General features: G+C 40.6%; 2 protein-coding genes across 10 annotated transcripts; one reads left to right on the top strand and one right to left on the bottom strand.

Moving 5' to 3' along the window:
* The first annotated feature begins 233 nt into the window (after window positions 1–233).
* On the top strand, window positions 234–3,576 carry C3H6orf120 (chromosome 3 C6orf120 homolog). Of its 6 annotated transcripts, none has more exons than XM_053382439.1 (2): window positions 234–331; window positions 2,107–3,576. In XM_053382439.1, the coding sequence occupies exon 2, from the start codon at window positions 2,112–2,114 to the stop codon at window positions 2,670–2,672; it is 561 nt and encodes a 186-aa protein (XP_053238414.1). In that variant the 5' UTR covers window positions 234–331; window positions 2,107–2,111; the 3' UTR covers window positions 2,673–3,576. The 6 variants fall into 6 exon arrangements, with proteins under 6 accessions (XP_053238414.1, XP_053238421.1, XP_053238418.1 ...); XM_053382446.1 differs by lacking the exon at window positions 234–331 and adding an exon at window positions 344–347; XM_053382443.1 differs by lacking the exon at window positions 234–331 and adding an exon at window positions 370–386.
* Window positions 3,546–20,567, bottom strand: PHF10 (PHD finger protein 10). 4 transcript variants are annotated; one of them, XM_053382438.1, is made up of 13 exons: window positions 20,439–20,565; window positions 18,196–18,302; window positions 17,540–17,571; window positions 17,318–17,448; window positions 16,150–16,233; window positions 15,458–15,591; window positions 15,189–15,338; window positions 13,936–14,045; window positions 12,259–12,409; window positions 11,683–11,835; window positions 5,445–5,553; window positions 5,016–5,204; window positions 3,546–3,762 (listed from the first exon to the last, which is right to left on the bottom strand). In XM_053382438.1, the coding sequence occupies exons 4-13, from the start codon at window positions 17,376–17,378 to the stop codon at window positions 3,677–3,679; spliced, it is 1,227 nt and encodes a 408-aa protein (XP_053238413.1). In that variant the 5' UTR covers window positions 17,379–17,448; window positions 17,540–17,571; window positions 18,196–18,302; window positions 20,439–20,565; the 3' UTR covers window positions 3,546–3,676. The 4 variants fall into 4 exon arrangements, with proteins under 4 accessions (XP_053238413.1, XP_053238411.1, XP_053238410.1 ...); XM_053382436.1 differs by lacking the exon at window positions 17,540–17,571 and having other exon boundaries at window positions 16,150–16,227; XM_053382435.1 differs by lacking the exon at window positions 17,540–17,571.
* Window positions 20,568–22,335: the final 1,768 nt, after the last annotated feature.

Consider the following 22,335-nt stretch of genomic DNA (forward strand, 5'->3'; position numbering starts at 1 on the left):
TTCACATATTTTTGAAAGAGTCCCGCACAGCTGAATCCACCAACGTTGCGACCCTTCGGGACCCGGTTGCCATGGCGACAGCAAGAGGCAACGTCGCTCCCCCTCCCCCGCCCCTCACTTGCCCCGCCTCACTTGCTAGCCTAGGCGAAACGAAAACCAGCAAGTCCAGAAACAGGCCGGGGAGTTTCCAGCCTCAAATCTCGCGGTGTTACAGCGCTGCGTGGGTCGCGCGCGCGGGCAGGCGGGCGGAGCTGCGCTCGAGACTCTGTCAGAGGCTCCGGCGGCCTCTTTGATGGTGGGCGAGCGGAGTGAGCTGGGGTGCGGCGCTAGGGTGAGCGCGGGCTCGGGTGGGGAGGTCGGCGGTGGGGAGGACGCTTCAGCAGTCGGTGGGCTTCCCCTTCCTCAGCTTGGCACTTTTTGCAACGGCGCCTGAGTGTAGGGGGCGGGGAAGCTTTTCGTTTTCTCCCCCCCCCCGCTGCTTCTGGGGCAGCTAAAGGCCGGGGAAGAAGGGGGGCTCTTCCTCCCGACCCCCTGAGAGATATGTGAGGGAGGCGGGGGGGGGGCAAAGTCTTCTCTCAAAAGTGAGCTCCACGTTCTCCCCGCCCCTTGAGATTCCCGCCCACAATGCCTTCTCTCTCTCTCCCTCCCTCTCTCTCTCTCTCGCCCCCCCCCCAATTCCTTCTCGGAATCGGAAAGTTCGGGTAGATTGGTGTGCAGAGTTCCACAGGTGGGGTCGAAGCACCGCTGTCTCTGCTTCTCTTTCGAGACTGGGTGCAACTCTTTCCAGGGAAAGCGAGGCTGCTGGTGGGCGTCCCGGACTTCGCCCGTCTCGGGGAAGATTTGCACAGGTTGTCGTGCCCAGTTGGAGGTGCCAAAACATGGATGCGGTGGGGCAGAGTTCCGGAGCTGCCAGTGACAACCGGTGTTGCCGCTGCTTCTCTGGACAGGGTTGGGGGGGGTGACCTCGAGGGGCTCCTGTCCGGATAAGCGGCAGCAACATTGGTGTCAGAATGCATGTGCTGCTGTTGAAAAGCCATAATTGACTTGGGGCCCCAAAGATCTGAAGGAGTGCTTGCCAGCTCCCACATCGACCTGGCCAGGTGTAGCCTCCAGGTTGTGGAATAACATCCTCACCAAGGTGTGTCTTGTGGCATCATTACATGCTTTGGGATTTTTGGTCAAGATGCACTTCTTTATCCAGGCCTTTTAGCCAAGTGGAGAACTTCCCACCTACTATGTTGCCGTCCTGTGCTGCTGTTTTGTTAACTGTGTTATTGGTTAGTTTTGTGGATTTATTGTATGACTTGGGGCGTTTTCATAAACTGCCTGGCTGGGACCTCGTGATGAAAGGCAATTTTGTCTCTTATTGAAGCTGTTGTATACTTGTAGTATTCTGGCCTGTGTCCTTATTTCCCAATTTTTGTGCTTCTCATAACATTGGCATGTATTTTTGCTATTCAGAATTTAATGGGTTTTAGCCTTTATGTAGGACTAGCCTATGACACCAATGCAAAACCTGATCAATATCTTGTGTAGTATTCTCTGCACTCATGGTAGCTTCAGAGTTAATGCAGAGGCTGCAAAATAGGGCTCTGGGGCAGCGCGGGGGCGGGGGGGGGGGGAGAGAGACTAAGCCAGCCTAGAATCCAATGAATTCTGAACCACACCCACTGCCATTACTTTACAGTATCAGACCTGGTTGCTATATGTGCTTCTGGTTGGCATAGCAGTGTTTTTCCTACCACCACCTCTCCATGTGTGGCAGGGCTTTGGATGAGGTGTTGATTGCACTGTGCTGGCTGGCTGCAGTTAAGATTGCTCACTGTGTTGTATTTAGTATATTTGCATTATGTGTGGCTTGGCTCTTTGTGCCATTTGGATTACCTTGTTAACTTTACCGACTGTCTTGCATTGGTGTACCTGTGCAAACTGTTATGTGAGAGTAGTAGTGATTGCTAAGAGAGCACAAATTATTACAGCTACTTACGACGAAACAGTATGTTGACTGTCTACAAATATTCATAGCTACTCTTGGAGAAACGGAATCTAATTATTTGACAGTATAATTTCAAGTGACAGAACAAGATTTTTCTATATCCAACACAGGTGTTATGGCAGTCTACTGCAAGAGGGTCCTAGTAATACTGCTTGCTTTTCAAGGACTTCTAATAGCGACTGCTTATAATGAGGAAGAAGACATACCTGAAGAATGGATTCTCCTTCATGTGGTTCAAGGTCAGATTGGTGCTGGAAACTACAGCTACTTAAGGTTAAATCACGAAGGGAAGATAGTGCTTCAGATGCAGAGTTTAAAAGGGGATGCAGACTTGTACGTATCTGATGTGACCCTTCACCCCAGTTTTGATGATTATGAATTGCAGTCAGTAACTTGTGGTCAAGATGTCGTTTATGTGCCAGCGCACTTCCGCCGTCCAGTGGGAATAGGGATTTATGGCCATCCCTCTCATCTGGAAAGTGAATTTGAAATGAAAGTGTACTATGATCAAACAGTTGTGGAATCTCCATTTGGTGGTGGCTCCTACAATCCAGAAGATACAGATTTGAACCAGAAGCAGTTTCATGCAAGAGAAGATGAGTCTCAGGATGAAGAATCAGTCTTCTGGACTATACTAATTGGAATATTAAAATTAATACTTGAAATTCTGTTTTAGATTCAGAGCTAGACAACAGGTTCACATGTGAACAATATAGACAATTGAATGAATGCTATTATGTGAGCGTTAGTACTAACTGATACTTTCTTTGCCAGGGAGGGGGAAATAAAGCCATAACAATTTTTGTATTGTAAACTTTTCCCACAGGTACACTGCAACAGGCACAGTATTTGTATAAGTTTTCTCTTAACTGATCAGGGTCAAATATGAATATTACAGTTCACTGTGACTTTCAATAAAACTGATTTTCTATACAAAGATTTTAAGAATAGTAAAAAGACTAATTTCCATACAGTATTTCAGCACATTTCAATTATAAATACTTTAACCTCTTCTGTATGAATACACTAGGAGCAAATACCATTTTTAAATGCTAGCAGCTTTTGGAACATGAAAGCCATTTAACTAAGGCTGCTTTCATACGATATAACATCCTAAAAAAGAAAATATGAATTATCCTGATTTTCTTATGGTTTGAAGGGAGACACATTGATTTAAGAGACATAATTTGGCATGACCAATATAAGGTCTACATGATTTCTTGCTGTAAACCTAAATTCATTATATCATATGAGATTTGTACCACTTGATGGATTTTTTTTTCTTGTCAGGCATTAGTACTCTGCTTAAAGGCAACTCCCATCAGAAAACAGTAATTGCCAACTAGTGATTCAGTCCTTTTCTTTGAGCTGGACAGAGAACACAATTGATTGCTATGCAATAAATAAAGTCTGTTGTGCAACGACTGCTATGCAGCAGCACTGTATCCATGAAACAATTGATAGATTTACAGAATTTCAACTGGGCACTTTCCCTTTGCATGGGATTTTCAAGCAAAGCTACTGGAATAGAATGTATCCTTCCCTGTCCTAAAATTAAAAACTTTATTTGGTGAAAAACATTTTGAGTGGTATTTTTCCTTATACAGAGTGGTAGGTAAATAGCACCAAGCTTAGCACTTGTTTTTGTGCAGTTATATATAAAGAGTGTAAATATTGATTTTAGCCTTCTTTGCTGTTCTTCCCTCTTCTTCCTCTGCCTCTGGGTATTGGAGGTTGTCTTTCGCAACAGTCACAAATCCAGCGACCTACAAAATTAGAGTTGTCAGTTAACAGTAGAGCAAACATCTGCTACTATAAAAACGTCACTCACTTCAAGTGCTTTTGGGGAGCAGAGTACGGAAGGACACAAATGTTAATAAGATTGCAATCATATGCCCACTTTCTTGGGACTGTGTCCCAATGAATGATGTGGGACTTGCTTTCAAGCAAACTTGCTTTTAATTTGGCTGTTATTTTTCAATTTCATGCAACTTAAATTTCAGGGACCTTGAAGATTTTTTCCTCTTTCCCCACAGGCAGATAAACAGATGCAAAGGTGGGAAGAAACTGTGCTTGCTTCTCAATTCTTTATATAATATGCTGAAAGCTATTCAAGGTTGGATATACCGGTGACACTCAAGTCATGTGAATTGTTCAAGAAGTATGTGCTGAGCCTCTTCAGTTTGTTTACTTAAATGTCAGTGCATCACTTAATATTCATGCTCCAGCACTGAGAATGATTCCCTCTGAGATTGAAACAGCACACTATTGTTCATTTCCTTAAGTAAGCTTGAAAGTAGGGACAGCAGTACCCTACTTAATTATTTTCCCTAGGTAAATTTAGGTAGGTACTCATTCAGTGTGCTATAGGAAAAGAGCAAAATGGTGAATGAGGCACAGTGGGATTGAGTTAGCTTTAATGTCCTTCGTCCAATGAAGAAAACAGTTTGTAAAGTATAATTACATGCCTGAATGGGTGTAACATCTGATGTTTGATAAAGAACCACCTACATTTTTCGCTAGCTTCAAAAACCGGTTTGATTTACGATGTGTTTCTGAAAAGCTTTCAGTGGCTTACAACACTGACCATTTCTACTTGATTAAAGTCACATAAACTTAAACTACACACTGGGTGTGGGATTGGAGGAGGGGGGAAGAGAAGATGTCAGTTCAATGAAACAACTGCACTGCCAAACCCATTGAGAATAATTTTCATCAGATGTCAGTTTCTCTCTAGTTAAGTTTCTGACATCCGACTTCCCATCTCCAATCTTTTTACTTCTTTAAATGTTTATTATCATACTATTAAATCCTGAATTGCAAACACTTTTTATGAACAAGAATTGAGAGAGTAAATGAAGTGTGAAAAAAAAGCTGCCTCCAAGATTTCACTAAAATAGATACAAGTGACATACAAAATGTTGACATCTGAGCTTTCTGAAAGGAGTGAAGCAAGATTGTGCTTCATTAATATTGGATCTTGGTTCAATCTCTGAACAAGAGTAACTTATATAATTACCTGTTGGAATAGCACCAAGCCCCACACAAAACGTATGATAGCCACGGTCACACACATCACAGAACATCATTTCTTCCTCATGGTGAGGTTGCCCACATATAATGCATGTTTTACACTCCATACATTGCCAAGGGTAGGTCTTAATTATTGCAACAAGCTCTGCAGACATATCCAGACAGGATGGGTGGCCTAGATCAAAACCAGTATCGTTACTAGAATGGTCAAATGAAGCATCTTTAATGAGAATAATTAAAATGGCTTATTTCACAGAACATTTTGAGTTCATTTCAGCATGTCAAATATGCTAAATTAACTTTTTTAAAAAAATTGCAAAAGCATTAGTTTGATTCTGCATTGCAGGTTGTTCTTTAAAATGGGTCATCACTTTAAATATTTAGAGATTTATTCAAAGCAGATTCTGTTACTTACCACTGTTTTCACACTGGGAGCAGTGTATAAGTGCTTCAGCCTTCCCTTTCTTGTTGGACTCCTTACCCTTCAGACAAATTCCACATATAGCATTTGGAATGGCCTTTGGCTGGAAGGGTAGAAGAGGGCTATAAATTCATTCCAGAAGAATTGAGAACAGGTTTTTGTTTTGTTTTTAAAAAATGTACTTATTTTAACCTTTATAAATTAATGAACCTTGTGAGTGGTGTGGATCAAAGGGAATGATTAAAAATTGGCAAGCATTGATTATACTGGATACAGAAATGAACAAACTATTCAAAACATGTACATGTATAGTTTACAAAATGTCTCCCAGCCAAAGAAAGCATATGTAATTAAAACTCTTTCATTTAAAAATGTCAATCAAATGATCAAATTACACAATGAATATGAATTTTACAAAGAAAAATGTTGATAATTTCTAATAATATTACGGTTTGTCTATAGCACGCACATGATGCATGAAAATCAGTAACGTGGGAACGTCTCTTGAAATGCAATTCATATTATTTGAACTATAAATATAAAATATATATGCTAAATCATATATGATGCTTTTTGCCTTCTACAAAGAGATTTGGCAAAACATTCTGAACTGAATTAATTAGCAGTTCATAGTGTTGTGTGTTGCCTTAATGCTAAAGTCTTGCAAAGAGCCACTGGCAACAATGTTACTAAGACCAGTGAGATGATTCACTATACAGTATAGAATAATTCATAGTAGTATAAAGGTGCTGTCTTAACATCAACTCAAACAATGACCCAGCCAGCCCAGTATTTTCGCTCCTGAAAGGCAGATCTTGAATCTAGAGACTTGAACTTCAGCAAAGCCACAGGCAGAAATGTTTCCCAGCACAGCTGAGTCTTGCTGATTGAAGCCTGCTAGGTTATCTCGTGTTTATCAGTTGAAGCCAATGCCGAAATGAAGCAAGCTGCAATTGGACACTTAGCTGTGGGCATGTGAAACAAAATCTGACCCCGTCGCTAGCAAATATAAGATCAGAAATAGAGAGCAGGTTTTAAATATATAGCCAACTTAGTCCCACAGACTGCAGCCGGTTTGGTTCGTCCCAACAACTGTCAGCACTTTCAATGTGCAAAACACTGTCCCCTGTTATTCTTTGTCGTTATGTGACAAAGAGATGGAACTCTAGCTCATACCACCCTTGAACAGGGTAGATACCGATTCTATCCCTTATGCAATTGAGTTTGCATACAGTATTAATTGTTGTCTACATACAAGGGCAGCTTCTGCTGGCATTAAGAGATACTGTATGTATCTGTACCTGAAACACCTTGTCATGTTACGCTAGCAGAATGGGAACCTCCAGGTGTGAACTTGCTTATTTGGTATAACTAGAAGTTTTTGCTTTGAAGAAGAACCATATTTGCTTAGCAAAACAAGCACCAAAACATCTGAACATATCCCCAGCTTTGAAAGAGTGAGAAGTGTGAGCAGGTAGAACTTTGCAAAGCCAATAAGGAAAGGAGGAGGAGCTTTAAACAAATTAATGTGGAATGGTCTCTCATGCTAGTTTTCTAAACATTCAGACAATGAAATGTTAACAGCTACCCTTGCTAAATACACATCCCTGTCAGTAATGTTTTGGTTCTGCTGAGAGAAGCAGCATAGATTTGAGATGTTCTGATTGCTGTTAAGTAATGAAAAGTACTGGTTTATAAAAACTTTGCTTATCAAATGCAGAAAACTACAGTGGTACCTCGGGTTACATACGCTTCAGGTTACAGACGCTTCAGGTTACAGACTCCGCTAACCCAGAAATAGTACCTCGGGTTAAGAACTTTGCTTCAGGATGAGAACAGAAATTGTGCTCCGGCGGTGCAGCGGCAGCGGGAAGCCCCATTAGCTAAAGTGGTGCTTCAGGTTAAGAACAGTTTCAGGTTAAGAATGGACCTCCGGAACGAATTAAGTACTTAACCCGAGGTACACTGTAGGTTCTTTAGAACTTACTGTATAAGCAAAATAAAAGTGAAAAATCAAACCTTAACACTGATTTTTTTAAAATTTTAACCCAGTGTTTCCTAATAATTTCTAAACCGCAGAGAAGTACATTCTAATAAGCCTTAGTCTGATTTCCTAGAATATTTGAATATCTAAATTAAACTAGGGCTTCAGAGCACTTTAACTTGCCTGGCCTCCAGAGGCTTGTTTAAATACCCACAAGGCATTTATAAACAGCTTGTTTTCCAAAAGATGACAGAAGCATTCATGAATAATTTTTTGCTTATTTATTTTTTAAAAAAGCATAGTCCACCTGTTTTATACATAAATATAATTGAATGATAAAAGGAGACTAACATTCACAAATGTCTCTACAAAATAATAAATACCACGAAAGAGAAAACATACATATAAAAATTTTCTATTACCTATTCTACTCCTACTTTTATACCTTTTTATACCCTGCGCCTACCAACAAAATATTAAACCTCATTCCTGCAGTGATCTCCCTCTTGTATTGCTACATTCTATGAGTAATGTTTGTGTTTTAAGTTATGTCAATATAAAACAAAACAGCAAGTGCACTTCTCTAATTCTCTTTACCGTATGTATATTCTACTGATGTGGTACACAGTAGCAACCTCTCTTTCAGTCACCCAAAGCAGAACAACCTTTGAGTCACTAGATCTGTGCTGTGGTATGTGCAGTTAATACTATGATACTTAAATGCGAAAACACTGGTGAAGGTGCAGTTATTAATAACGTTTCCCCCTAGTCCTAGTTCCACAAAACTAGGAGTGAAATAGTCACAGCGTACTAGTTAAAGACCCTCCAAAGACATTGGAGTGTTCCCCTATCAAAATGAAATAGAAGGGAAAGCCTGTTCACATTTCAAAGCAATTTTAAGTGAAAACAGAAAAATAAAAATGGCTTTGCGGGAACATTGGAAAACACTGTTTGACATATTGTTCTCCTAATCATATTCAACTTGACAAAAGAGGTGAGGGGGGGGGGAAGAGTTCCTGGCTTGCTGCTCCCAAAATTGGTTTTATGACAAAGGCTGCAATCCAGACACAAGCTGATTAAATCCAATTGAAAACACTGGCCAGGTTCATATGTAGCATCCCTGGTCCAGGGTTTAATTCAACTAAATCTTACTCAGAGTAGACTCATTGAAATGAATGAACATGACAAGATTAGGTCCATTAATTTCAAAAGGTTGCTCTGAGTAAAACTTAGTTGACTATCACCCCTTGGGATTATATCTGACCTAGTCATACTAGGAATGGATCCACAGAAATAAATTAAGTGCATTTATTTCAATGCTTTGCAGATTCCATGAAGATTTCCTGGTGGGTTAAACTACAGTTTCCAGGTTTGGCAGATGACGGATGGGGAAGATGGAGAGCTCAAACTCTTCGCTTGCTCCCACTCTAAAACCATGGTTTCTTGGACCAGAAATGTTACACTTGAACAAGACCAATGGAATTTCAGCAGCTATACTGTAGCTAAGTCAAAAATAGTTTACAAGCACACCATCTTTCCGAAAATTACTTTGCCAGAAAATAAGTTCTTCCTGTTTTCATAGCAACGGAATGTAAATTGAAAAATTCTGGGATGGGGGAAAGGGCAAGTCAGTCTCTTGCTACATGCTCAACTTAACATATGTGCAAATCTCCCTTATTCTGAGAAAAGAATACTGCATGTGCAATTATAACAGCCAGTCCTTCATCAATTGCAGTAAAAATTAATGGCTATATAGGAATGGTATATCATGAGGAGGAAAAAATGTTTCAATAGTTTAAAAATAGTAAAAGTTAAACAGAAGTTAAAAGAAGAAAAACTCTTAACATTTGCTTTCTGTGGCATAACAACAGTATGCCTGGATATTGTAAATCTTCTTAAGCTTGAATTTTAGTTTTAGAGTGAATATTGTAATTTAAAGACTGATAAAGGATGATAAATGGATAGTGCATGTTGCATAATAAAATCATTATATATTCCTGGGACATTAGTTGAAGTCCCATTTTCAGCACATAATGTATAAAAGAAATACCTGTTATAGATAGTTCTCTATCTATCTGTCATGTTTTAATCAGCTCCATAAAATCTATCATGTGTTTAAAATCATCCTGGCCTTACATTCGGGGAAGTGTAAGTTATAGTGAGAATAGCCATAAATTGTGGGGGAGGGTGGGTGGCTTGTTGGCATCATTGTTTTTTCAAAGTAGTTTGTGCTGTCTTCTTGGGGCCCAATGCACCAGGGAAGACTCCAACAGCAGCACCATTGAAATGAATGGCAGCAGTGAGAGCACAATAAGCATTCACGACAGGAGATCTTGCATAGAGCTTTCCTGTGATTCATCTAGACTTACTAGAATATGCTTTTGAGCCGGTGACCAGCAATCACCAGGATCCATTTTTGAATCCAAGTACTGAAAAAAGATAGTTGCATCTTTAGCAGTCACAAGCCTCGCCAATCACTTCTTTATGCTATCCCTTCACAATGAAAGACTAGCCAAACATTTGCTGAACCTTATGGACTTTGTTCACATAATACTTAAAGTTCAAAAATGCTACTAAGCCTTTCAAGCTTCATCTTTGGATTTCATAAAATTACACTACTGGCATGAGTTTAAGTCTGCAATAAAGTAAACATTTTGCAATGTAAATATGTAAAAATAGACATGTTCTGCAAAAGTTTAAATCTCTTATTTGCATCATGTAAAATTATTCCTGAAATGAGATATAGATGACATATAACATTTCTGTAATATAGTCTAAAAGTATGCATTTATCCTGTTGAAACAGTATTCCTGCAAGTCTTTTCCAACAGAAGCTGCGCAATGCAAACTGGAAAGTGAACGGTTTGATTGGGGGGGGGGGGATAAGCAATTAAAATAAATGATGCAGTTTGGTAACAGTTTGCAGAACTTTAAAATTAGTTGTGCTACACAACTTCTCAGGCTAGACATTGTTTAGCAATCATGCTGGCAACTCAGAATTACCATCCTTAACTTTCTTCCTGTACCCTTTCCAATCCACATGCCTTATCTTCTTACAACTATAGTATAAAGCAAATATCCCCTTGGTTTCAATGGAAACCAAATAGCTTGCTTCTTATTTTCCTTAACACTAAACAGGAATTTCCACTGAAATATGAAAAATACTTTTAATCCTAAACTGAAATCCATCCGTTGATAATTACAAAATTGGATGTAATCATCACTGTTCAAACATGACAAGTTTAAGATAAGGTTCTGAGATTCTGGACCTGTTCAGATACTACCGCTTCCCCACTCACCTCTCTGTGCAATGATATCACAGGCAATCTCAGGATCACATACTTTCTCTCTACCCCCCCCCCCCCAATAATTGAACACACAATGTGACCGCAGCAGGAGATCCCATTTTTTAGTCCACAATCTCCCCTACCCTATGATACAGAACCATTTTCTAAATTACAGAGTTGGATATCTATATACTGGCAAGGTTAGGGAGATGCTCACATTCAAATGTGGAGACCTTCAAGTTTAGTCATTATTCACACAATTAGGAGAAGGGGCATGGAGGAAGCATGTGAGTCCCAAGAACAGCTCCTGACCCTCACTGCCCATAGAGGTAGGGTGAAAACGTATTGTCTAAATGGTTTCTTACAAGGTTAGCGGAATATTTTCCCCTGCAAATAACAGTGCAGTGCTGCTCAAATCAAAGCTAGGTTCCCAGCATCCTACATTCTAGGGAAATGTTAAGATTACTATTACCAAGTCACTTTCTAAAACAGTTAAAATGCTTTTGACCTGTAAAGAGTTAAGAAAATATATGTGCAAAGTTTTTGCAACATTTTTACAGTCCAGTCCACACATGAGCAAGGTATTTTAATTCAACCCCAACGGGATATTTGATATGTAACCATCTACCTTATAATGACAATAAAAGAACAGAACACCCCACCACCACCCTGCAAAACGAGAGGGGAAACTTCCTTTATAATGGGGTTTCATGCTGCAGTTGCTTAGGAACCAATTTAAGTATAGAAAATAGAAGCCACTCCACAGCCAGGGTAACAAACAGTAAGGCCCCAAGTAAAATAAAGCAACAGGAAGTAAAGAAGCGAACAGGAATGCATAACAGGAGAGCAGCTAGCCAAGTATAGTAAGCAGAAGTTCCATATTTTTGAAAAAACAAAGTTAAATGTTTCAGGGAGAGAGGCTGGTCAGTAAAGAAGCTGAGTCAGGGGCTTTTTTCTTCTACCTTGTACCCAGGAACTGACTTGGATACAGATCGTTTGGAACCCTCTTTTCTTGGTGTAGAGTTTTTCTCTCTTGTTTTTTGTCTTCCCTGAATAGGTTCCTCCTGGTTTTCGGGGGGACATTCACCTTCAGACACATTGCCAGATGAGTTGTCCTATAACAAAAGCACCATCGTTTTGTTGGTTTGCTTGGAGTGGACAAAGGAAAAAATGATCTCTTTCTAAACGTCAAACTTCGCTTTCTTTACTCTGAAGAATAGGGCACTTATTCACCACAGAGGTACCCAATGAAATAACTAATAGCCTGGCCCTTCAATCCAGCGCTCTGTTGATGGAGTGCTAGGGATCACATTTAACAAGTCTTAAGAATGGCACAAGGTTAATTGATTGGACCTCAACCAGAAACAACAAGAGGTATATAGACAAGAATACAATTCAAAAATATCTCTAGTGCTTTATTTTTACAAAACACTTGGATAATAATAGGGTATTTATTCTCTGTATTTTTGAAGTTTCTGTAAATCTATCTAGCTATATATGAAAGCATACATACATAGGCAAACACTACTTTAACTCACCGAATTGCCTTTGATTTTCCTCTTTTCATCACCACGCTCTTCTGCATCATCAGAATCCCCATCACTATCCAGTGCAGGCAGCTCTGGATCTAAGGGAGGCTCATAAAGAGCTGTATTTAGTGGCAAATATCGAAGCTCATCTGGAGAGTATCTGAAGTGAAGACGTAATTATTTTCAGTACCATTTATATAGATATTTTGATACACTATGTATACACTATGTGTGGCAATAAGGGATAATACAAACAGGTTGGACTTCAAAAACTACTTTTCAGTGATTCAACTAAGATGAATAAATTTGTATCTGAAAGGTAACAATAAAACAATTTTATATACAGTTCGATTTCATGCATATGCAAAATTGCCACATAGTCAAAAGCTGCTACCTGGAAGTGGGGGAGCCCCCACACGGAGGACCTCCCTGTGTCTCCACTGCCAGAGGAAGAAGGATGTGAAATGAGGAAGCAGTGAAGGCACACGGGGGAAGAAGAAATCTGGCTCCCTTGGTGGCAAGATAAGCAGGGAAGTGGTAGAGGCAGAAAAAGGAAGAAGAAACCTGGTTTCCTCCACTGCAGAAGGGAGAAGAAAAACAGACAGGGTGAGAGGCAGGCAGAAGCTGCAGCTTTATCTCAGATCCACTTCATCCCAGCATTTTTATTCTGCCTACATCTCTCTGTCCACCTCTGCTCCATTCCACAACCAAGGGAACCAGGGTTTCTTCTTCCTCCATCTGCTTCCCTGCTCATCTTTCAGGTGTCTTCCGCAGGGCCTGTAAGATAGAGTTGTTCCGCCTGGCCTTTGGCTTAGAATCAGTTTGATTCTCTCCCCCTCTTTCTTTTTCCTTTCTCCTCCTGTGAAGAGGCTGCATCCTAATGTTTTAATGTTGTATTTCAATCTTGTTTTTTAAATTGTATTTTAATCAACTTGTTTTTATTATTGGTTGTTAGCTGCCCTGGTTGTCTAGGCTGGGGAGGGCGGGGTATAATAATAATAATAATGATAATAATAATAATAATAATAATAATAATAATTATTATTATTATTACTCTGCCTCTGTCAGCATCTCTGTCCCTTCTACCTTAGTCTCTCCCCCTCCTGCACTGCAACCATTCCCAGGATGGCTACCATGTGTATAACAGAATACATGCAAGTAAAATGTGTGAAAGCACATGTGTGAAAGGGATAAGTTCTGAAGACCCTACATACTGTACACCATTGCCATGCTATTTGGAGTGACACAGGAATGTTTTCTTATTTGCTAAAAGCCTGATCCTCTGAATCCAATCTAAAGTACATGCTGAACAAGGCAATTCTTATATTTTGTTATTCTATATTTATATAGAGAGGTAACTAAGCCAGGTTTGCCAAGCTTGCCCTTTAAAAGTATGTCATTCCCTTATAAATATTTGGGTTTTTTATTTCTACAAGCTACATTTTCCTAAAGCAATAAAGAATTAGTGCTTGTTTGCTTTTCCCACCACTTTCACAAGAACTTTTCTTTTTGTATTGTGACTTTTAGATTACAAGCCTAAAGGCAGGGACTGTTTCATTACTGATATTTGCAAGCTGCTCTGACAGCCTTTCCTCCCCATTGGCTGAACAGCATGGTAAAATGCTTTCAAGAGATAAAACAATCAGATTCATCAGAACAAATGTATTTCATTATTTTTACAATTACCTTTTATAGTACTCCTGAAACTGGCCTGGTATGAGAGACACGGGATAAGGACTAACCTTTGTCCTTTCTGTAGGTAAGATTTTATATTTTCCTTGAGGCACCTGGATAACCTGGATTGTTAACAGAAAAAATAAGGAGCTCATTTCCTACATTTAATGAAGTGGCTTGCTTTTCCAAATGATCATTTAGCTAGGTTCATTGGAACTATGAAATTTCTGTTGCTAACCCGCCCTCATGCATAATGCATCGTGTAACCTGAGATGCAATTCCAATAGGATCAGATAAAATTACCAGATCTTGTATATCCCAAGAAGTGGATCACATCCCAAGGAGTGGATCAAACAGCTACTGATAAAAAATTCTGTACAGACAGTGAGGCATTAGTATTGCGTGCACCCCCAGGTACATGTTAAGTAATGTGACCTGGGCTGCATGTATGTACAGATATATTTATGTGTTTTCTGGATCACAATGGTATGGCATATGCATATTGTGTAGGAATATCTGTAGTGTGACCTTCCATTCCACAACCCAAAATTTTGCCTTGTAATTGCATCAATCAGCCTAAGAGGGGATTACGGCAAGCAGACCCATACTCCTAATCGCTTTACACTGTGGCTGAGGGCCAGGGAGAGGGGAAAGAACATGATCCAAGTTCCCCACTCTGTGTACAGAATTAAGGCTCAAGAAACACACCTGAAGTGGCAGTTTTCCTATGTGCTCCCATGTTTAAAATAAAATTCCTTATCTTTTCCATCAGAACGGAATACAAAAGAAAACATAAAGAATGAATATTGCTAAAATGCATTCGTGATCTGAAACGCTGATTATTCCATTTTCATATTTATAAACAAAAAGGGAGCAATTGTACTGGAAGTGAAGCACTATAGGGATGGCAAAACCTTGTTGTGCATCTCAAAGTAAAAGAGGGTGAGCTCACAGTGATTTCAGTCTGGAGGAATTCAAAACCCAATCAAAATAATGTTTCACTGTTGTAAACCAGTGGTGACTACTGGGCTACTCCAGAGGGCAGTGGCAAGATCTGAGAAAGGCAGTTCCCTGCTCAACCAAGAAAAAACTGGATAGATAACTTCCAGCTGTATTCTCTCTCCTGAGAAATATCTACTGAGGTTTAAATAAAATGCTATATTTTCCAACACCTCCCCCCTCCCCTTCCACTAATCTGGCATCTTTACTATAGGTAACAAGAAGCTACCTATAGTCATTTGAGCAAAAAAGTTAAGCCATCCTACATGTGTCTGTAAATCAAAATAGGCCCTTCTTTCTTCCATTCGTTCCCGGTTTAAGTTGCTGTTGAACTCGGCGGCTTTCTTGGCAGCTTTCTTAATGTATTCTGGAACTTTGCTTGCTTCAACTTTCTGTGTGTTCTGCTGTTGCATTTGCTGAAACAGGTTTTTTTTCCATTAGTTCACAAGCTGCAGAAGCTATCTATCCCAAAAGACATTTAATACGTTCCAAGATTGTAAACATCTAGACAAATAAATCTGGAGACAGAACTTACAGAATACTCTTTATAATGATCGGTTATTCGTTGGCGTTCTTTTTCCTGAAGTATGACAGAGTACTCGGCATGTTTCGCCGGGTATTCTTTAATCATCAGATCAATTACTTCATCACTGCGTAAGGCTGTGAGACCTAGGTTAGATCAAAAAGTCACTTGTGCAATTTCATTACAAAATAAGAGACAAAATTAAGGGCTTTGGGGGTTTTAGTTCTTTTTAAAGATTTGTAGCCATCCTAACTTAGAGCATCAGTGCAGTGCAAAGTGTGTGTGACAATTGCACAATGATTCACCCCACAGAACTTTGGAATCAAGTCCTGACATCTCTTGCTCCAACTGCTGTATTGTTTTATTGTCTATTTTAATTATGGATTTTTACATTTTATATAAGCGTAACTGATTTTTATATTTTGTAAACTGCTTTGTAAACTACTGGTCTTAAGCAGTTACATAAATTAATAAATAAACATAATCATAAGGCTGAGCTAAACATATTACATATTTTCACAGTTTATTCCCAATCCGCTTTAAGGAGCAATGAAGTAATAATCTTTTGAATAACAGTTTCCACATCTTCACAAGTTTATTGTTAAAAAAGTAAAAACTGAATAATCTCTCCTACATTTTACTCTCTTGGAAATGTTTACATACTTCATTTTTTTAAAAGGAAAAAATGCCCTTTTTGTCCTTACCTAAGGTACACTGTGTTTCTGTAATGACATTTAACTCTCTGAGGTAGAGTTTCTCTTTGTGAGATAGATCTCGTCTTTCTAAATCTCCAGGAAAAGGGAGGAAAAGTAGTAAAAAAGAAAGTGTAAAGGATTTTTGCAACCTCTCCAAAAGTACAAAATAAATATAGCTGTGTTACAGTTAAATTTCACTCAAGTACTTGTAATAGAAAGTTACTTCTTCTGTCACAGGAAACAATAATAAGATAACCCATGCAGGGAATATTATGCTTTTTGCCTCTACCAAACCTGAGAAGCATGTTGGGCCGGGGGAAGGGAAGTCACTACTGCTTTCCCTAGCCCACCTTTTCACCAAGTCAAAAACAGGGGTAAGTCTACTTATACACAAAAAATGAGAATGTGCTGTAAAAAGCCCCCTGCTCAAATTAAAGGTAGCTACAGGCATTCAAACAAGTTGCAACAGAAGAGATGTAAGTGACTTGCCCATTCATCTGTTGTGCTTTTTCTGCAAAGTATGAAGCATGGACTCATACATCATTTATGCAGCAAAATGCACAAGTTCCAAGAATATGTGGTGCTCCCACATCTGATCATAAAGTAGATGTGCAATTCCACAATTGCACAGGAAGTACAATCACTTTTGCTTCCTTTGTTGCCGCTTATCCTTCATTGCTCAGTCATGTTGAGAGGAATGTCCTCAATGTTCCCTTACTGACACAGAGGGAACCTGAGGTTGAATGACAGTAACTGGCTCAAGGCTACCAGCAACAATCTGCGGAAACCAAACAACTGAAATGTTCATTACTGTGGATAACAAATAAAATATTATCTCAATTCTTTTTTTATTAAAGGGTTTAAAAAATGAACAGAATTGCTTAAAAGCCTCATCTTTTCAAAGTACCCCAAGTCAGGCACTCAAGACAACAGACAAAAATCACAAAAATAACATTTTAAAATGTAAAACATGTTTTCATAGATATCAATGAAAAAAGAGACAAAAACCAAATGTGCCATTCTCATATAATACATTCCCAAAGGAAGCTGAGGAATTCTGTAGTCAAGAGCAAAATAATAGGAGCCTCAATAGTCCTAGATGAAAACACATTCATACATCCTCATGGATGCACATTTGATTTGTAACACTTCACATAAGGATTTCTAACATTAATACCTGGATATTTTCGCTTAAAGGAGGTCACGCCCAAGTATTCACTGACTTGCTCTTGAAGCATATAGTATTCTCCAGTTTCATCAGGTGGCCATTTGTACTCTATCAGGTTTTCAGCTGGAAAGTAGCTAAAGCTAAACACATAAAGATCAAGCTTGAAACAATCAGTGTTTAATCAATTAATTACTTCTTAAATTTATAATAATTTAATTATACGTCCTTCACCCATAGATCTCAGAGCAGTTCACAACATAAAACTACAAGATAAAAATGAAATACATAATGAAAACAAGAACAAAAAAACAAGCAAACCAATAACCCTGCAGTCCACCGTCCATCATTGTATCCCACATACCATTTCACTTGCTCCATAGAAGGATTATTTGTTTATTTATTTAAATTGTTAACCACCTGGACACGCTTCAGGTGGAATTTTTATTTTTAGAATATAAATTTTAAAAACTGCCCTTTATTTCATGGACTATGTTCCAACTGTTAGATGTTAAAATGCCCCGTTTGCGGGTTAGTAATGGTGTCCTATAATATGCTGCTTCTTTTTATAAAAAAAGAAAACCCCAAATTTCGACTTTCTAGGTAGAGTGAGGCAACTAAATAATAAGAGGCACAGTTCCAGTGTACCTTTTTGAGAAAGAAAAGTACTTACAATCTATTTTCAAATTCCTATAGTGACCATCTCTGACTGCATGAGTACAAAATTTCAGAGCTCTAGTTCATGGGGAGTTACCCTAACAAGCTTGAGGGTAAGCAAGTGAGGGTCAGACATATATTTCCTATCTCTATTTAAACAATCTGGAACATATTGGGAAAGGTTACATACCGTATGCATCTAGAGAAGAAAAAAACATAATGCATGATAATACCTAAGGTCCTGACTTGAAGTTTCACAACTTCGGGAGCTGTCCCCTGAGCCCATGCGTCGTCTTTTTGATGGTTGGCTGCCATCGTTTGAATTCTCTTCTGTATCATCCTACATTAAGAGCAAAGCGACAAATGTTGAAAAGCAGAGCTCCCAGGGCTTACAGCACATACTCATCAGAGACCTAGAATATAATTATTCTGGATTTTAAGACCCTAAATCAAGACTGAGGACTTGCCCATGGCATACATCCCCATCCAGTCTGCATCCTCTCCACAGCCTCAACCCCTCCTCCCTGGCCCACATCAGTGGGTGTCTCTTGATGCTTCCTCTCCCTTTTTCTGACAGAAATGTTCAGGAAGCAAGCTCAGCTGAGAACTGCCACTTCATGGCCCTGAGCAATTTGAAGCAGCAGTTTCTGAAAGCTGGGATTGTGGAGAGAGGCAGGGTGGCCCTACCCACTACCAGAAAATGGTTTCCAGCAGATTACCACCACCACCCCGCCCTTGAAATGAAGCCCTTGGCAAGAAGAGAAAAAAGTTTCCTGGCTTCTGCTTTAAATAGTTTAGGATCTGACTATTTGTTTTATTTATTTACTGCATTTGTAAAGCCATAACAGACGCTCTCTAGCTAGCTCACAAAGACGAAACCAAAGATTAAAGTACAGTATAAAACTATTAAAATAGTAATAAATTAAACAACTGAAACACAATTTTAAAAGTTCAGAATTCAGTTTTGAAATGCTCTCCAACTCCAACAATTTATATGTTATTTGTATTCCAATTTGTATTCTATGGAATTACAATCACTGCAAGAAACAGAAAAATCATTATGTGGCCTGCCAAGCCCACCAGCAATTTTCAAATTGTCTGTAGGGAAAGAAGTTTGGAAACCACTGTTAAAGAATCTGTGATAATACAACAAGGTATGCTGGGGTAAGAGGGACTTCTTGGATTAAATGCATTTTATGGGATCAGACTACAGCATATATCACTGACAGTGTGAGATATAATTATTTGCAGAAGCTGAAAATATGCTGAAAGTATCATGCTGCCCCCAAAGGGAATGCTATATGATATTTCAGTAAGACTAAAATCCTAAATATACAAGCTGGAAAAGAATCCCATCAGTGGGACTTACTTCCAGTAAACAGGCTTGCAGAGGTAGATAACCATATGGGAAAGACAGCAACAAGAGAATCTACTATGTGTATGAAAGTGAATTCCCAACACTAGAGAGACCAAGAAACAAAACTCAGGATAGGGCTATGCAGATGAACAGGCAGGTTGGGTGCTTAAAGTGGGGAGGAGGGGTTACCACCAGAAGCAAATTTATCTGGCACCCCATGGTGTCCCCCCAAAGACCCTTTAGTTTCTCCTAAGTGAACACGGCCATTCACTCCTATAGGGGAAAATAAAACCGGGGAATCCTAACAGGAATCCCACAGAAGGATCCTATGGTGGAGGGAGCGCTCTATGCCACTGCCGTAGATCCTTTGCAAATAACGTCCACTTTTTCACACACACATACACAACTTCTTCCATGGGAACATTTGCGAGCGAAATGTAAATGTCACGGAGGGGTTGTAACGTGGATAGACCAAGGGTGGGCAGGGAACTTGTGGCCCTCCAGGTGTTGTTGGGACTCCGGCTTCCATTAGCCCCAGCCAGCTTGGCCAATGGTCAGGAATGATGGGAGCCCAACGCCATTCGGAGGATCGCAAGTTCCCCATCCCTAGTGATGTAGTCATACGCGCAGCATCAACTCTTAGTCCCAGCAGCAGTACAGCCTATAGGCTCACGATGAGGATGATGAAGGAACCTCGCCAGAAACCGAGCAGCTTCAGATCCAATGCGATCCTGGATACAAGAACCACTGGATTCCCCCTCCGCGGGGGCGAAATAAACACAAAGCGAAGGAGACAGCGAAGCGGCAACTTCAAGGAAAGCGCTCCTGCCCATCAGCCTTGGAGGGGGAGGCTGGGGGCGCAGAGGCTTTTGGGAGACTCGTCTCCAAGGCAACGGCAGGGGCGGAGGCTCCTTTCGCTTCCTCAGGGATGAGCCCGGGGTCGGGGAGGCGGCCGAGGCAACAGGGCCGCTCGGTCGGTCCCTGCCGAGAGTCCTTCACAACCTGCCGTTTCTCGCCGGAGGTCGCCCGTTATTTATTTATACTCCCGCCCCGGCAGGCCGAGTCGCCTGAGAGAGGACGGCCGCCTCCTCCTGCTGCTGCTATTGCAGCCCCGCTCACCTTGAGAGACTGGGCTCCAGGCGTGGCCGGGTCGCTGTCACACACCCGCGGGGACAGGACGGCCGCCATCACCAACACCGCCGCCGCCGCCGGCCACGGACGGACTGGCGCGGCTAGAGAGGCTCTTTGTCCCCGCCCCCCTCCGGTTTTTTTCCTGGAGTCCTGCCGCTCCGAAGGACAGCGCCACCTGCCCGCCTGGAGGTGGTAGCGCAGCCGCCGTCGTGACATCAGCCTCACCCCCGTTCTCTTGGCTCTTGGGGGCGGAGCCTGTGAAGCGGATGCGCACCGTTCGCCGCCTCTGTCTTTGGTTATTGGACCAGGGTCCAGAGTTGAATCTTAGAATCGCAGAATTGTAGAGTTGGAAGGGACCCAGAGGGTCATCTAGTCCAACCCCATAGTTAGGATCTCCCTCTCCCAATGTTTGCATTGATTTTTATTTCATTGCTTCATTAGCACTTACAGCCCTTTTCTCCAAACTGTTGTTGATGTTGTTAGTTTGGATCCAGAAATACATGTGTACAAGCCTGGCTTGCTATGGCCCAATTCTGGTGTGGGGATTCCCTCCTTCCCTTTCTTCCACCTCCCACCCAGCCATGACCCCCACCATCTGGAAGGGGCCCCCAACTTTTGAGGGAGCTTTTTCTGGAGGACTGGCCAGGGGAGAGAAGGCGGTGCAGGAAATTCTATTTTGACAGCCCCTCATTTCTCAGGAACCTACTTATTTTATGTTGTTATATTGGACAGGTGGCAAAAATTGGCCCTCATATCCCAGCCCAATGACAGAGATTTGCAGGAGGTATGCTGTTTTTTGTCACCAGAGTGGATGAGACACTCATGGTATCGACACAAAATTAAGCATTTAGTGCGGCTGGTCCTACAACATGGAATGCCCTCCCCATGGAAAATCTTATGTTCATATTTCTAGAGACTATTTCTAGGGTCACCAGGTATTTTGATGTGGTTAGGCAGGTCCTTAGGATTTTATATTTGCTGTATATAATTTAGATGTATATAAACATTTGTATAAACATATTTTTAAAATGACATATTCCTATGCATAACTCTTGACATACTTCCATGTTACTTTGTTGCATCAAAAGCAACAAAAAGTATTTTGGCACCTTAAATCTATGAAATGTTTTCTAGCATAAGCCTAGAAACCAATATTAGTTAAATATGTCACTAATTTGGCACCAGTTCAGACTCCTTGTGTACTATAGTGGTTTGCACCGTATGGGTGCATGGGATAGTTACAGCCATTTCTCACGACAAGGTGCACAATAAAGCAAATGAAGAACATAAATAGGGTTTTTTTAATTGAAAAATGTATACAAACCATGCAAAAGGAGTCAGCATAAAAAGTGCACAACTAGAATCAAGTTTTGTAACTGTTTTCTGAAAAGGCTCGGCAAGCAGCAAAGAATTCTGTTGTGAGTTTGGGGTCTGCATGATGCCTGAGTCCCAACTAATTTTGGGGTTCCCAGATCCAGCAAGGGGTAAAATCTAATGGAGGATTCCATGGTTGAACTGGGCAGGAAGTTCCTTTGTGAGAGAATGGCCATAGTCGCCACTTAAGGACCACCATTAGTATAACAAAAGAAGTGATTGTGCCCTCTGGGCAAATGGGGGGGCCTTTCCCCCTCTTCACCTGGCTTGTACTTAGAAGGACAGTAACCAGGGTAGTTGTTTGTGAGCTGAGAGCTAGGAGCAGGCAGGAGAGAGACAGCCATGCTTGATTTCTGCTGGAAGCCAAGGCTGTGACTGGGAGAAGCAAGACCTTTTTGGGTGTAAAAGCTGTGAGCCCCTCCATCTTAGGCTCAGGTTGTATATATGTGTAAATAAACTATATATCATAAAGACACCACAGTGTGCGCTGTCTCTCATGCCAAGGAAACCA

The sequence above is a fragment of the Podarcis raffonei genome, chromosome 3 (genome assembly GCF_027172205.1).
Source record: "Podarcis raffonei isolate rPodRaf1 chromosome 3, rPodRaf1.pri, whole genome shotgun sequence".
In the NCBI taxonomy this organism is placed as follows: Eukaryota; Metazoa; Chordata; class Lepidosauria; order Squamata; family Lacertidae; genus Podarcis; species Podarcis raffonei.

Bases quoted from the DNA above. Each gene is read 5' to 3' on its own strand.
- C3H6orf120 (XM_053382439.1), top strand. From the start codon at position 2,112: ATGGCAGTCTACTGCAAGAGGGTCCTAGTAATACTGCTTGCTTTTCAA.
- PHF10 (XM_053382435.1), bottom strand. From the start codon at position 20,507: ATGGCGGCCGTCCTGTCCCCGCGGGTGTGTGACAGCGACCCGGCCACG. The intron at 17,449-18,195 runs GTATTATCATGC...TTATGTGTTTAG, and splicing joins ACTTCAAGTCAGGACCTTAG to CTTTAGCTACTTTCCAGCTG. The intron at 15,339-15,457 runs GTAAGTTCTGTC...AACCTGTTTCAG, and splicing joins ATCATTATAAAGAGTATTCT to CAAATGCAACAGCAGAACAC.